The following is a 14647-nucleotide window of genomic DNA, read 5'->3' as shown; positions in this document are numbered from 1 at the left end:
ACCTTTGTTAACTTCAGCCTCTGATTGGCTGCTTTCTGAAACCAATCACCAAGAGGTGAGCATGAAGTGGCCAATGGGAAACTTCTAGAGGGTATTTAAACCCAAGAAGATTCTGTAACGGTGCCCTTGGGCCGCTGCTCGGCCCACTCCACCACTGTGGAGTGTACTTTCGTTTTCAATAAATCCCTGCTTTCGTTATTTTGTTGCTTTCTTCTTTCTTTGCTTTGTTGGGCATTTTGTCCAATTCTTTGTTCAAAACACTAAGAGCCTGGACAACTTGCAGTCACGACCCTCTACTGGTGACAGGCTTATTCCATAAAAATAGCTCAGTATCAATTTGTCAAAACTTAATTGCTATGGTGAGCTGTGTGTGTGTGTGTGTGTGTGTGTGTGTGTGTGTGTGTGACGGAGTCTTGCTGTGTCACCCAGGCTGAAGTGCAGTGGCACGACCTCAGCTCACTGCAACCTCTGCCTCCTGGGTTCAAGTGATTCTCCAGCCTCAGTCTCCTAAGTAGCTGAAATTACAGACACAGGCCACCACGCCCGGCTAATTTTTGAATTTTTAGTAGAGACGGGGTTTCACCATATCACCCAGTCTGGTCACGAACTCCTGACCTCAATTGATCCACCCACCTTGGCCTCCCAAAGTGCTGGGATTACAGGTGTGAGCTACCGCATCCAGCCACTATGGTCAGCTTCTGAATGACAAGTTTCTAGTAGTTTAAAGGCTTTAGTGGATTATTACAGGGCAATACGAATTTTGATATATAATATATATTCTGTATAAAAAAATTTTATATTCTTCAGCAAGGTAATTTAGGTGGTATTCCCTATCTTACTAGAATGACACTGATTTCATCAAAACTTCATACTGCATTGAAAAACCATAATTGAACCCTTGTCACTTTAAATCATATTCATATATATGAACATACATATATTGAATGTGCATCAGAAATAAACCACCATCTTCATTATTCAAAGATGATGCTTCTAACCAATTTATGTCATTGGGACAGCTAATTTTTTTTAAGACAGGATCTCACTATGTTGCCCAGGCTGGCCTTGCACCCCTGGGCTCAAGTATCCTCTGGTCTCAGCCTCCCAAGTGGCTAGTGGTACAAGCCACTGAGCCTGGCTTTGACCCACCAGTTAATTTTCATCGAGCCCCTTTTAGGTGCTTTGTACCCATGGTATCCAACTCTCACAACCATACAAAATATATAGTATATATACTAATTTACTAATATACTATATACTAATATACTAATTTCACATATGAGGAAATACATTTAGACCATAAAAAAGGCTGACAAGTCCAAAGTCCCACAAAACTTACATATTCATCATCAACAAAGAGTATAGATTTTAAATTTCTGTCAAAATTCACTAACTTAATCTCCTCTTCCATTCTAAAGAGTACACTGAAGCCAGGCACAGTGATGCATGCCTGTGGTCCCACTACTACTGGAGAGGCTGAGGCAAGGGGACTGCTTTAGCCCAGAAGTTCTAGTCCAGCCTAAACAACATGCCATAGACATGTGTCTCAAAAAAAAAAAAAAGACTGCATAAAATTAATTCAATATAACTTTTTCCCTTAGCAAGTATCACTAGATAAAAACAAGCAGTAAGTCATTAGCAATGGTTGGATTTTTTAAACCACTTCTATTTTGTACTGCAATCATTTATTTCTCTTTAATTTTTATTTCTTTTTCCTTTTTCCCTCATTTAACACACCTGACATGTAATTATTTTTAATGTGCTTGCTTCCCATGCTTACAAAGTTAATAAAAATATTACCTTTTTAGGTTGTTAGCTGACAATAAAATATTCATGACAAGGCACAATTTTAATCTATGCCAACTCTCACATTCTTACAATATTTCTTCTTTTAAGCCCTAGTCAGGCTTAGACCACTAAAATTCATCATGTATAAACTCACAGGGTTTCAGGCAGCCAGTCAAGGGGAGGCTGATTTGAGGAGCAATTAAGAATCCACAGTCTGTAATCACATCAAGCCAGGTTCAAATCCCAGCTCTGCCACTCACCACTGAAGGATATGGGGCAAGTCACCCAGCCTCAGTCCCCTCACCTGCAAAACAGAGGTACTAGTCCCTACCTTCAAATGCCTGCTGTGAGGTAAAACTTAGGTAAAGCGTTTAGCATAGCCACTGGCCTACAACAGGTGCTGAATAATGTACAGCTATTTTGATAATGATGACAGTCCAAAAGGTAGAAATGACCAGAAAGAAGAAATACTTACAAGTCCATGATAAGTGCTTTCTTTTGGATTAGTTACAAAATGTCCTATTAATTTTTAAAATAAGCTTTGTCCGTTAATTATAGGCTTACAGGTTCATATACAAGTCTCCAGATTAAGATTTAGTGGCCCCAACCTTTGAATACTGTGAAAGTAAAGTTAAAAAAAAATTAAAATAAAAGGAGAATTAAAGCAAAAAGTGGCAGGAATTAAGGAATTGTAGTTTAAACTAAGATAACTCAGCCGGGTGCGGTGGCTCACGCCTGTAATCTCAGCACTTTGGGAGGCCAAGGCAGGCAGATCACCTGAGGTCAAGTGTTCGAGACCAGCCTGGCCAACATGGTGAAACCCCCATCTCTACTAAAAATACAAAAAATTAGCTGGGCACAGTGGCAAGCGCCTGTAATCCCAGGTACTGAGGCAGAAGAATCACTTGAACCCAGGAGGCAGAGGTTCCAGTGAGCCAAGATTGCGCCACTGCACTCCAGCCTGGGCAACAGAGCAAGACTCTCATCTCAAAAAAAATAAAAAAATAAAAAATAAACTAAGATAACTCAGTTTTAACAAGAAATAAAACTTCCCTTTCTCAGAGGAAACTGTTTGAAAACTACGGAACCTGGATCTGAGCTGTCTAGAGTCTTTTCATAGTATTCCTGAATTCATGTTACTATTTGATAATCAGCAATAATAATATTGGTAATAATAAAGACAGGTGCAGTGGCTCACACCTGTAATCCCAGCACGTTGAGAGACCAAGGTGGACCGATCACTTGAGCCCAGGAGCTTGAGACAGCCTAGGCAACATGGCGAAACCTCTACAAAAAATACAAAAAAATGTAGCCGGGCATGGTGGCATGCACCTGTAGCTCCAACTGCTTAGAAGGCTGAGGTGGAAGGATCCCTTGAGCCCAGGAGGTGGAGGCTGCAGTGAGTAAGTGAGTACAGTGAGTGCACCACTGCCTCCAGCCTGAGCAACACAGACCCTGTCTCAAAAAATAATAATAACAATAGCTGCTAACATTACCAAGTGCTTGGTGAGGAGGGTTCTAGGACCTTCATATGTGTAACTCAGTCAACCTTCACAACAACCGTATGAGGTAGGGACTACTGTTATCTTCCCCATTTTACAGATAAGAAAACCGAAGCATAGCGCTGGGCGCAGTGGCTCATGCCTATAATCCTACCACTTTCCAAGGTCGAGGTAGACCAATTGCCTGAGCTCAGGAGTTCAACACCAGCCTGGGCAACATGATGAAACCCTGTCTCTACTAAAATACAAAAAATTAGCCAGGCACGTTGGTACACACCTGTTGTCCCAGCTGCTCAACAGGCTGAAACACGAGAATTGCTTGAACTTGGGAGGTAGGGGTTGCAGTGAGCCAAGATCGCACCACTGCACTCCAGTCTAAGCAACAGAGCAAGGCCCTATCTCAAAAAAGAAAAGAAAAAAAGAAAACTAGGCTGGGCATGGTGGCTCACGCCTGTAATCTCAGCACTTTGGAAGGCCAACACATGGATCAACTGAGGTCAGGGGTTCGAGACCAGCCTGGACAACATGGTGAAACCCCACCTCTACTAAAAATACAAAAAAATTAGCTGAGGGTGGTAGCAGGCGCCTGTAATCCCAGCTACTCGGAGGTTGAGGGACCAGAATCGCTTGAACCCACGAGGCGGAGGTTGTAGTGAGCCAAGATTGCACCGTTGCACTCCAGCCTGGGCAGCAAGAGTGAAACTTCATCTCAAAAAAAAAAAAAAGGAAAGAAAGAAAACTGAGGCACAAAGAGACTAAACAACTTGCTGCAGGTTACACTGATATTGATTGACATCTGTATTTTTGCTGTTTTGCTGCTGAAACTGGGACCTAAGATATTCATTCCATGAAATACAAGGGAGGATGTTAAATCATCAGGTTGGTCTTCATCTCAAACAACAGAGGCCATCAATTCCTGATATGAGATGAGGCTGCCCCTACAAACTGACTAATCTTGAGATTAATGTCCAAGATGAGATGGCATATCTGTTCCTGAGATCATGCCTGTTAACAGATCTGGATGCTGTATTGCCTCAAAGGTAGTCAAATAATTGCCAAGCTTTAAAATTTTTTTTTTTTTTTTTTTTGACACAGGGTCTTGCTTTGTCACCTAGGCTGGAATGCAGTGGTGCAATCACAGCTCACTACAATTTCAATCTCCTGGGCTCAAGCAGTCCTTCCACCTCAGCCTCCTAACTGGGACTACAGGTGCATGCCACCACTCCCAGCTAATTTTTTTAAATTTCTTTCCCTATGTTGCCCAGGCTGGTGTAGAACGCCAGGGGTTCAAGTGATCCTCCCCGCTCGGCCTCCCAAAGTGTGGGATTATAGGCACGAGCCATGGTGCCTAACCTACGAAGTTTCTGTTTTTAAGACAGGATCTCACTCGTTGCCCAGGCTGGAGTGCAGTGGTGCAACCTCAGCTCGCTGCAACCTCCACCTCCTGAGTTCAAGCAACTCTTGCTTCAGCCTCCCAAGTAGCTGGGATTGCAGGCATAAGCCACCACGCCTGGCTAATTTTTGTATTTTTAGTAGAGATGGGGTTTCACCATGTTGGCTGGGCTGGTCTCAAACTCCTGACCTCAAGTGATCCTCCCCACTCTGCCTCCCATAGTGCTGGGATTACAGGCATGAGCCACCATGCCCAACCTACCAAGTTTCTAAATAACAGTCACATTGCCCTTTCTCCTGTCATCTAAGTATCATTGTCACCAGATATTCTTCCCCACAGAATGTCTTCAACAGAAAAAAGTTCCCAAGTTTTTTACTCTATGCAAATCTAAATGAAGACATTTCTCTACTACAGACAAAGCAGTGTTTCAATGTCCTTAAATTTTATTTGCCCATAATTAGGAAACGGAAGAAATAAAATGTGGCCCTAAAGTTTCTGGTCTTACTCATCACATTGGTGAAACAGTTTCAACACATTTACAGCTCTTCAAACCACAATTTAAAAAAATAAAAAGCAAAAAAAACACCTAACCACCTCCAACGAAAGGCACTCCTAAGCCGGGTGCGGTGGCTCTCACCTGAAATCCCAGTACTTTGGGAGGCTGAGACAGGTGGATACCTGAGCTCAGGAGTTTGAGACCAGCCTGGCCAACATGGTAAAACCTCATCTCTACTAAAAATACAAAAATTAGCTGGGCATGGTAGCAGGCGCCTGTAATCCCAGCCACTTGGGTGGCAGGAGAATTGCTTGAATCCAGGAGGCAGAGGTTGCAGTGAGCCGAGATCACACCATTGCACTCCAGCCTAGGCAACAGAGCAAAACTCCATCTCAAAAAAAAAGAAAGGCGCTCCTAGAGAGAGCAGAGACTTTTTTATTTTTTATTTTTTTTGAGACAAAGTTTCATTCTGTCACCCAGGCCAGGCTGCAGTGCAATGGCATGATTCCAGCTGACACCTTCCCAGTTTCAAGCAATTCTCCTGCCTCAGCCTCCCAAGTAGCTGGGATTATAGGCATGTTCCACCACAGCCAGCTAATTTTTGCATTTTTAGTAGACATGGGGTTTTACCACGTTGGCCAGGCTTATCTTAAACTCCTGACCTCAAGCGATCTGCCCTCCTCAGCCTCCCAAAGTGCTGGGATTACAGGCGTAAGCCACTGCACCCAACCCAGAAAACTTTCTTTTAAAGAGAAAATTAAACCTGCCTTCACCTTTCTGGATGTGTTGGAGATTTTAGCACTTGGTTGCCGACTAGAGAAAACAGTGAAACTTAAACCACTGCCATCTCATACCAGAGACAGCAATTATAACCATGAGGAGTAAACACAGGTGGTAAACACCAATGGGGTGCATCCAAGTCAGGTCACAGTAGAGGATGCAAGCAGCAGGGACCTGCCTGTTTAAACCTTCAGACTTTCGACAGCACCCTCAGCCTGCCTCACTTTCCTCTTCAATAACTGAGATGCTACCAAGAGGAACATCCCACGACAGAATAATAAAATTGTCTTCAAGAATCATTATAGCTCATCTAAGCAAACCTACATAGACAGCATGTGGCTTCAGACGGTGTGGCTACAGCCACTGGCTCATCAAGGCAGCTCTGCATTCTCTGCTGCTGATACGGGATGATACAATTCATGGAAAAAGAAATGCAAGACATTCCCCATCCAATACACATTAACAACCTTTTTTTGTCTGGAGGGAAAAATGTACAAAAATCTCATGGACAAAAAAAAAAATTCCTATCAGTTTTGTATATGGCCTGGAGCTCTGCATTATTTGGTATGATCTATGTGACCTATGCAACATGATGACTTAATCCTGAGCTATTAAAGGCAGGTTCATTCATCAAGGACCAAAACGTTCATGTTCATTCAGCATTCATGGGTCTGCTCCGCCCAAGAAGTTTTTTCACTCTTCATTGGTTCTACCAACCATAAGCAAATCAAATGACTCATTGAGAGAACGTCACCAGCCAATAAAATAAGAAACTGCAGCCAGGCGCGGTGGCTCACACCTGTAATCCCAGCACTTTGGGAGGCTGAGGGGGGCGGATCACAAGGTCAGGAGATCGAGACCACAGTGAAACCCCGTCTCTACTAAACATACAAAAAATTAGCCAGGCGCGGTGGCAGGTACCTGTAGTCCCAGCTACTAGGGAGGCTGAGGCAGGAGAATGGCGTGAACCCAGGAGGCGGAGCTTGCAGTGAGCCGAGATTGCGCCACTGCACTCCAGCCTGGGCAACAGAGCGAGACTCCGTCTCAAAAAAAATAAATAAATAAGAAACTGCTCCCAGGCCCTGAATCAGCGTTAAAATTGACCTCTGGGACTAGCTTCTCCTAATACATAAAATTATAAAAAAGACTTAGGCACAGAACCTCAAGTCTGTTATACCAGGAAATTTTACACAAGTATTCCAGAAATCAACCATTCTGACCCATTAGTGTATTCAATAAGATTGAAAATATTGAACAAAATCAGAACAAAATGTCTCATACAAGATTTCTGGGCAGGGCATGGTGTCTCACGCTTGTAATCCCAGCACTTTGGGAGGCCGAGGCGGGTGGATCATGAGGTCAAGCATTCGAGACCAGCTTGGCCAACATAGTGAAACCCTGTCTCTACTAGAAATACAAAAAATTAGTCGGGCATGGTGGTAGGCACCTGTAATCCCAGCTACTCGGGAGACTGAGGGAGGAGAATCACTTGAACCTGGGAGGCGGAGGTTACAGTGATCCGAGATCGCGCCACTGCACTCCAGCTCGAGTGACAGTGCGAGACTCCGTCTCAAAAAAAAAAAATAGAAAATAAAATAAAACAAATATTTCTGACTCAACAGATTTTACAGTTTATTTAAATATTAGTCCTAACTCAAAGAAAAAAGTAACAAATGAGTCTGCTTTATTTAAAGACTGCAAGTGAGCAGAGGCCAGAAAAAGGGCAGAGCTCACCTGGCCGGTGTCTGTTGGCTGCTTCAGCAGGAAGTGTGCTGCCCTGGAACCTCCGAGCTCCACTCTTCCCACCAGTTCCACCAGGATAGTGATAGATGACAGAAGCTGAACACAATCCTTCCAGGGCAGCTGGGCATTAAGAAAACAAAAAACAAAAACCAGCATCATTAGGCAAGTCAGTGACCCACCATTAGCTCAAACTGCAGGGGCTAAGAATGATTTAAACAGGTGGATTATTTGGAAAAGCCAATTTTTCTCCCAAAGCAGAGTTCAAACCTAAAGATCACTAGTTTTTTGCAAATGGAAACTTGCCACCTGTCTTTCCCATGCCCATGTCCAGGCAGGCAACACAGAACGCTCTCACCACACTCAAGGTTTCTCTGCAGGGCTGAGTGCACACGTGAAACAGGCCAGCCTCTGTGTTCATCCATTCACATGGCCGGCATTCCTACACAGACTGTGCGGCAGACTGCGCCGGGTTCTGGAGCTACAGAGACGTATAACAGAAAGTGCTCTGGACTGAAAATATTTCACAGTAATAGCACCAAAGCAAGACCAGAATGCCTCTCCAGACCACGCGCCCCCTAGGCAACGGCTCCTTTTGAGGCTGTAGACCTCCCTCTTCCTCAAAAACAGCCATATCAACTCGCTACGCAGCCCATTCTTCTCTCACGGCGTGACAACCTAACAATCTCCAGCTATGCCACATGCCTTATAAGGTGTGCCGCAGTATTCATCTGTATCAACTTTATCCATTAATTTAGTGGCCCTTAAACTTTTGGTCTAAAAACTCCTTGATGCTCTTAAAAATGAGGATCACAAAGAGCTTTTTTTGTGATATGGGTTACACCTGTAGATATTTACCATGTTGGAAAATAAAACTGAGAAAAGGATTTAAGTATTTATCTACTAATTCCTTTTAAAATAGGCCAGGCATGGTGGCTCATGCCAGTAGTCCCAGCACTTTGGGAGGCCAAGGTGGGTGGATCACTTGAGGTCAGGAGTTTAAGACCAGCCTGGCCAACATGGTGAAACCCCAACTCTACTAAAAATACAAAAATTGGCTGGGCATGATAGCACACACCTGTAGCCCCAGCTACTCGGGAGGCTGAGGCAAGAGAATCTCTTGAATCTGGGAAATGGAAGTTGCAGTGAGCTGAGATCACGCCATCGCACTCCAGCCTGGGCGACAGAGTGAGACTCTGTCTCAAAAAAATAAAAATAAAAATAAAAAATAAAATAATAAGCTTGTCATGTGTTAACATTTTTATGAAAAATAATTGTGTTCCAAAACAAAAATAAAATACTGGAGGAATGGCATTGTTTGACATGTTCATGTATTTCTTTAATGTCAGAGTTAACACAAGTTAGCTGGATCTTCTATCGGCTTCTACATTCAGTCTGCTGTGATGTCAGGCATAAGTAGCTTCTGGACAACTCCACTGTCCACTTCTGAGAGGCTGAGCATGGAAGAGACCCATGGCACACAGCACCGTCCTTCTCTGTGTGCCCTTAAGGAGTCCTCCTGATCCAGTCCAGCGCCGCATGGGGAAGGCATATGGGCGGTACCAGTCTTTCTGGAGAAGCACCTGCTGCACAGGCCCTAGTCTCAGAGCCCACTGGGAGACGCACAGATTCTCCAATCAATACAATAAGGAGTACTTAGGGAGACAGCACTCTTTCAAGAAAACCAAGTAAAACTATGTCTTTCTCAGCCTGCTTAATCCTTTATCTGCTTCTCTTTTCTTTTCCATCCCTAATGCTCACTCCCTTTCTTTCCCCACTTTTATTTCCCTAGCCTATTTAAAAAACTAAATTTAAGTCCATTTTAAGCTTTGTTTTTGTTTTTTCTTACGAGACAAAGTCTCACTCTTGCTCAGGATGGAGTGCAGTGGTGCGATCATGGCTCACTGCAGCCTTGACCTCCTGAGCCCAAGCGATCCTCCTGCCTTAGCCTCACAAGTAGCTGGGATTACAGGCACAGACCACCAAGCCCAGCTAATGTTTTTTAATTAGTTTATTTATTTATTTATTTTTGTAGAAGTGAGGACTCCCTATGTTGCTCAGGCTGGTCTCCACCCAGCTAATGTTTTTTAATTAGTTTATTTATTTATTTATTTTTGTAGAAGTGAGGACTCCCTATGTTGCTCAGGCTGGTCTCCACCCAGCTAATGTTTTTTAATGTTGTTCTGTAGAAGTAAGGTGAAGTAAGGTTTTTTTATTTTTTATTTTTTGTAGAAGTGTTGGGATTACAGGCGTGAGCCACTGTGCCTGGCCATTTGAAGTATTTCTTATATTTGGCTGGGCACAGTGGTTCATGCCTGTAATCCCAGCACTTTGGGAGGCCAAGGCAGGTAGATCACCTGAGGTCAAGAGTTCAAGAGCAGCCCGGCCAACATAGCAAACCCCATCTCTACTAAAAATACAAAAATTAGCCAGGTGTGGTAGTGCATGCCTGTAGTCCCAGCTACTCAGAAGGCTGATGCAAGAGAATCACTTGAACCCAGGAGACGGAGACTGCAGTGAGCCAAGATCATGCCACTGCACTCCAGCCTGGGCAACACAGCAAGACTCTGTCCCCAAGAAAGAAAGAATTTGTTGTATTTAATATGTTCTGCAGCACCCCGTTAAACTTCTGTTACAGAACTCATGTCACTACTTCATTCCGACTTGTATTATCGTAAGTGGTTGACAGGCGTCCTTGTTAAACTGTCAACTTCAATGAAAGAACCCTGCTTTAGTCCTTACTCACACATTGTTCTTTTAACAAGCATTTAGGGAGCATCTGCAACATGTCAGGCAATGGACACAGCCAGTCCATCCTCCCAGGACCACCCCCAGGAGGCGCAGTCCCCAAAGGGTAGACCACACACAGACATCCAATTCCAGCACAAAGTGTCGGCAACATCTCAGGTAGAGCATCTGCTCTGCCGACTGCTGTGGGGGATCGGAGATGGCTGTGCTTTGAAGTAGGATTTCTTCTTGCCTTTCTTTTTTTTTTTTTTTTTTTTGTGAGACGGAGTCTCGCTCTGTCACCCAGGTTGGAGTGCTGTGGCCGGATCTCAGCTCACTGCAAGCTCTGCCTCCCGGGTTCACGCCATTCTCCTGCCTCAGCCTCTCGGGTAGCTGGGACTACAGGCGCCACCACCTCGCCCGGCTAGTTTTTTGTAGTTTTTAGTAGAGACGGGGTTTCACTGTGTTAGCCAAGATGGTCTCAATCTCCTGACCTTGTGATCCGCCCGTCTCGGCCTCCCAAAGTGCTGGGATTACAGGCTTGAGCCACCGCGCCCGGCGCCTTTCTTTTAATTTTTAAGATTGACATAGAGTTCACCCAATTAAAGTGTACAAGTCAGCAGTTTTTAGTACATTCACAGCTGTGCAACCATCACCACTATCTGACTCTGGAACATTTTCATCACCCCAAAAAGAAACCTTATGCCCATTAACAGTCACTTCCCATTCCCCCTCTTCCCAGCCCCTAGAAACAGGCATCTACTTTCTGCTTCTATAGATTTGCCTATTCTAGCCACTTCATATAAATAGAACCATACAATCTGTGGCCTTTTTCATGTCTGGCTTCTCTCACTTAGCACAAAGTCGTCAAGGTTCCTCCGTGCTGCAGTGACATCGCAATTTCACTCCTTTTCATGGCTGAATAGTATTCCGCCGTATGCCCATACCACATTTTGCTTATCCATTCATCATGTGACACACGGAGGAAGTTTTGAGGGATGAAAAGGTGAAGATCGTGGGGAACAGCATCCAGAGCAGAGGGCAAGTTATACTAAGAACAGAGGAAAAGGGATAGTGTGGGCAGGGCCTCCTTCAGAGGACACATGGCACAGCGGGAGGAGGGCAGCAGATACGGCAGGGAAGCACCCCAGGTTGCCTGTCATGGCAACCACCACAGGCTGGCTGCTTTTCCTCCCTCATCCCTCCTTTTTGGGGACTTTCTTTTTCCATTTCCTCTCATTTCTTTTTATTTATTTATTTATTTATTTTGAGACAGAGTCTCGCTCTGTTGCCAGGCTGGAGTGCAGTGGTGCAACCTCGGCTCACTGCAACCTCGGCCTCCTCGTTCAAGCAATTCTGCTGCCTCAGCCTCCCGAGCAGCTGGGATTACGGGTGCCACCACCACATCCAGCTAATTTTTGTATTTTTAGTAGAGACGGGGTTTCACCATGTGGGCCAGGATGGTCTCAATCTCTTGACCTCATGTTCCACCCGCCTCAGCCTCCCAAAGTGCTGGGATTACAGGCGTGAGCCACCACGCCCAGTCTCTCATTTTAAATAACAGTTGAAACAATTACATATCAGATCATCTTAATCAGCTCATCTTACCTCCAAGCCACAGAAAGTCATTCACAGAACGCAGCAGCTCCACTGACATGTGGTAATGTACCAGGGAGTCCTGCAGCATCCCTGCCTGCAGGCACAGGTCCCCCACGTGCTTCCGCATGCGGCCTTGGCATCGCTTCTTGTAATGTCTAGAAAATAAATGAAAATGTATCTTTGTTACTATACAACTCCCACCCAGAAAGCACTCTGACTAAGCACTATTCAATTCTCTCACTACTAAAAATGCTAAGAAGGCAACTGTAGGCTCTATAATTTTAAGTCAGCAATAATCATTGCCAGTTATGTGAGCCGGAGTGGTCTTGACTTCAAAAATGTACTCCAAGCAATTTTTTAAAAGGTGATAGGTACATAAGGATTTCTACCATGTGTTTCACGTAGGCAATGTTAGAGTTGGATTTTTCTTTTTAGATTTTCCAGTTGTAACATTAGCATAAGGAAGTTTATGTTTCAGCTTTTTAAAAAAATCAACTATCTTCCACTTCTTAACATCAAACTTACTATTATTTTATAAAGAGAGCTAGGCTGCGTCTTATTAGCCAACCATTTGGCTTTAGCAAATAAGACGTTTATCCTCACTATTTCAGGGCAAGGTTTAGGAAAGCGTTCAGAGAGCAGGGCCTGGGCTGCTCACTAACAGCTCTTTAAACACTGGCAATGATACACTAGTAAATAATGCAAAGGCTTCTGAGTCCCTATCAACTCAGAAGCCAAAGCAACTGTACCAAAATATTCCTTTTATCATTTTTAAATACTTCTAATCTTTAATGTTATATTTCTTAAGGCAGATGATTTTTTTAAAAGGAAAAACTGCAGCTGGATTAAACTTTCCCTCATCAAGAAAGCAGTCTTATCAAGAATAAAACTCCTTTGGAAATCCAGAAGATGTGATGTTTTAAGTAAATGAATGTTACTGACACATCTCAATATAATGTTAAATCCTATCATGTCTAACTCTAACGAGTTCAACAAACTCTTTGTTACTCTGGAATTTAGCTTTTCCATTCTACATATGTTTTGAATAAAGATCATGATGTAAGGCAGATGCAGAAAGAAGAAGAAATGCCAGCCTTCGTTTGTCTCCTTCCTGGTCACAAGGCAGTGTCAGGATGGCCCCTGCTAACAGACCCTCCCCATAAGAAAATACAGCATCTGGCAGGGCACAGTGGCTCACACCTGTAATCCCAGCACTTTGGGAGGCCGAGGCGGGTGGATCACGAGGTCAGGAGACCGAGACCATCCTGGCTAACACGGTGAAACCCCGTCTCTACTAAAAATACAAAAAATTAGCTGGGTGTGATGGCAGGTGCCTGTAGTCCCAGCTACTCGTGAGGCTGAGGCAGGAGAATCACTTGAACCCGGGAGGTAGAGGTTGCCATGAGCCGAGATCATGCCACTGCACCCCAGCCTGGGGGACAGGGTGAGACCCTGTCTCAAAAAAAACAAAAACAAACAAAAAAAAGAAAGCATCTGAGCTGCTCCTCCCATCCCAACAGCAGTCACCTCAGCAGCCTCCGCCTCGTCTTGACTCCCAACTCTGCACCCCCTTCCCCTTCATTGCTGCTATACACACACAGCCAGAGTGTCCTTCCCAAAGCACAAATTAGTCTGTGTCCCTCCTGCACTGCAAACCTTTCACAGGATGCTCAATTCAGTCGTAGGGAGAGGCATGTAGTCCACAGCCAGCCCTTCCCACAGCTCTGACCTCCACTCCTACCACTGTGCCCTGGCACTCCATTGGCAACCTTGCTGCAATGCTGAAGTCCCCCGACCTCAGGCTCCATCTGCCTCACAACTTCAACTCTCTTTTAGGCTCATCTCAACGACCAGTTTCTCAAAGAAGCCTTCCCTGACTCCAACCTCTGCACTTTGGGTTAAGTGTCCTTATGGTGGCTCCCACCTGTAGTCCCAGCTACTCAGGAGGTGGAGGCAGGAAGATCACTTGAGACCTGGAATTCGAGACTGCAGTGAGCCATGATTTTGCCACTGCTCTCTAATCTGGGCAACAGACCAAGATCCTGTCTCTTAAGAATAAGAAAGGAGTACATTATTACATCTTCACATGAACTTCACAAAAGTGTACACCTGCTGTAGCAAACATAACCCACAAAATTTCAAAAATATTTTTCTAGTAGCATCTTCTAAATTAAATAAATAACTTGTTTTTAAAAGTGCAAACATTATGATAAACAATTTGTTTCGAAAACAGGACTTTTACAAAAAGAAGTCATAAATACTCTTATAGTTTTTCATATGAAAGTCATGATACAATAAAACTATACAAATATTTTAAATTGTATAAAAACAAAATGAGCCAAGTGTGGCTCATGCCTGCAATCCCAGGTGGTGGCTCATGCCTGTAATCCCAGGGACTCGAGAGCCTGCCATGGGAGGATCGCTGGAGGTCAGGAGTCAAAGACCAGCCTGAGCAACACAGGAAGACCCTGTCTGTATAAGAATTTTAAAAATTAGCCAGGCCTGTAGTCCCAGCTACTTGGGAGGCTGAGGCAGGAGGATCCCTTGAGCCCAAGAGTTTGGAGCTGCAGTGAGCTATGATTGCGTCACTGTGCTCCAGCCGGCTGACAGAGCAAGACTCTG

General features: G+C 44.3%; 1 protein-coding gene across 1 annotated transcript in view; it reads right to left on the bottom strand.

The window, feature by feature from the left end:
* TRAPPC9 (trafficking protein particle complex 9) overlaps window positions 1-14647 on the bottom strand; it is a 727471-nt gene that overhangs the window by 688712 nt on the left and 24112 nt on the right. Inside the window, 2 exon segments of the mRNA XM_011938129.1 lie at window positions 7694-7822; window positions 12035-12180. Of these exon segments, the coding sequence (XP_011793519.1) occupies window positions 7694-7822; window positions 12035-12180 (275 nt within the window).

The sequence above is a fragment of the Colobus angolensis genome, unplaced genomic scaffold, assembly GCF_000951035.1.
Source record: "Colobus angolensis palliatus isolate OR3802 unplaced genomic scaffold, Cang.pa_1.0 Scaffold17, whole genome shotgun sequence".
Classification (NCBI taxonomy): Eukaryota; Metazoa; Chordata; class Mammalia; order Primates; family Cercopithecidae; genus Colobus; species Colobus angolensis.
Note: the sequence above shows the minus strand (reverse complement) of the source record. Positions and strands in the feature narration are given on the sequence as shown.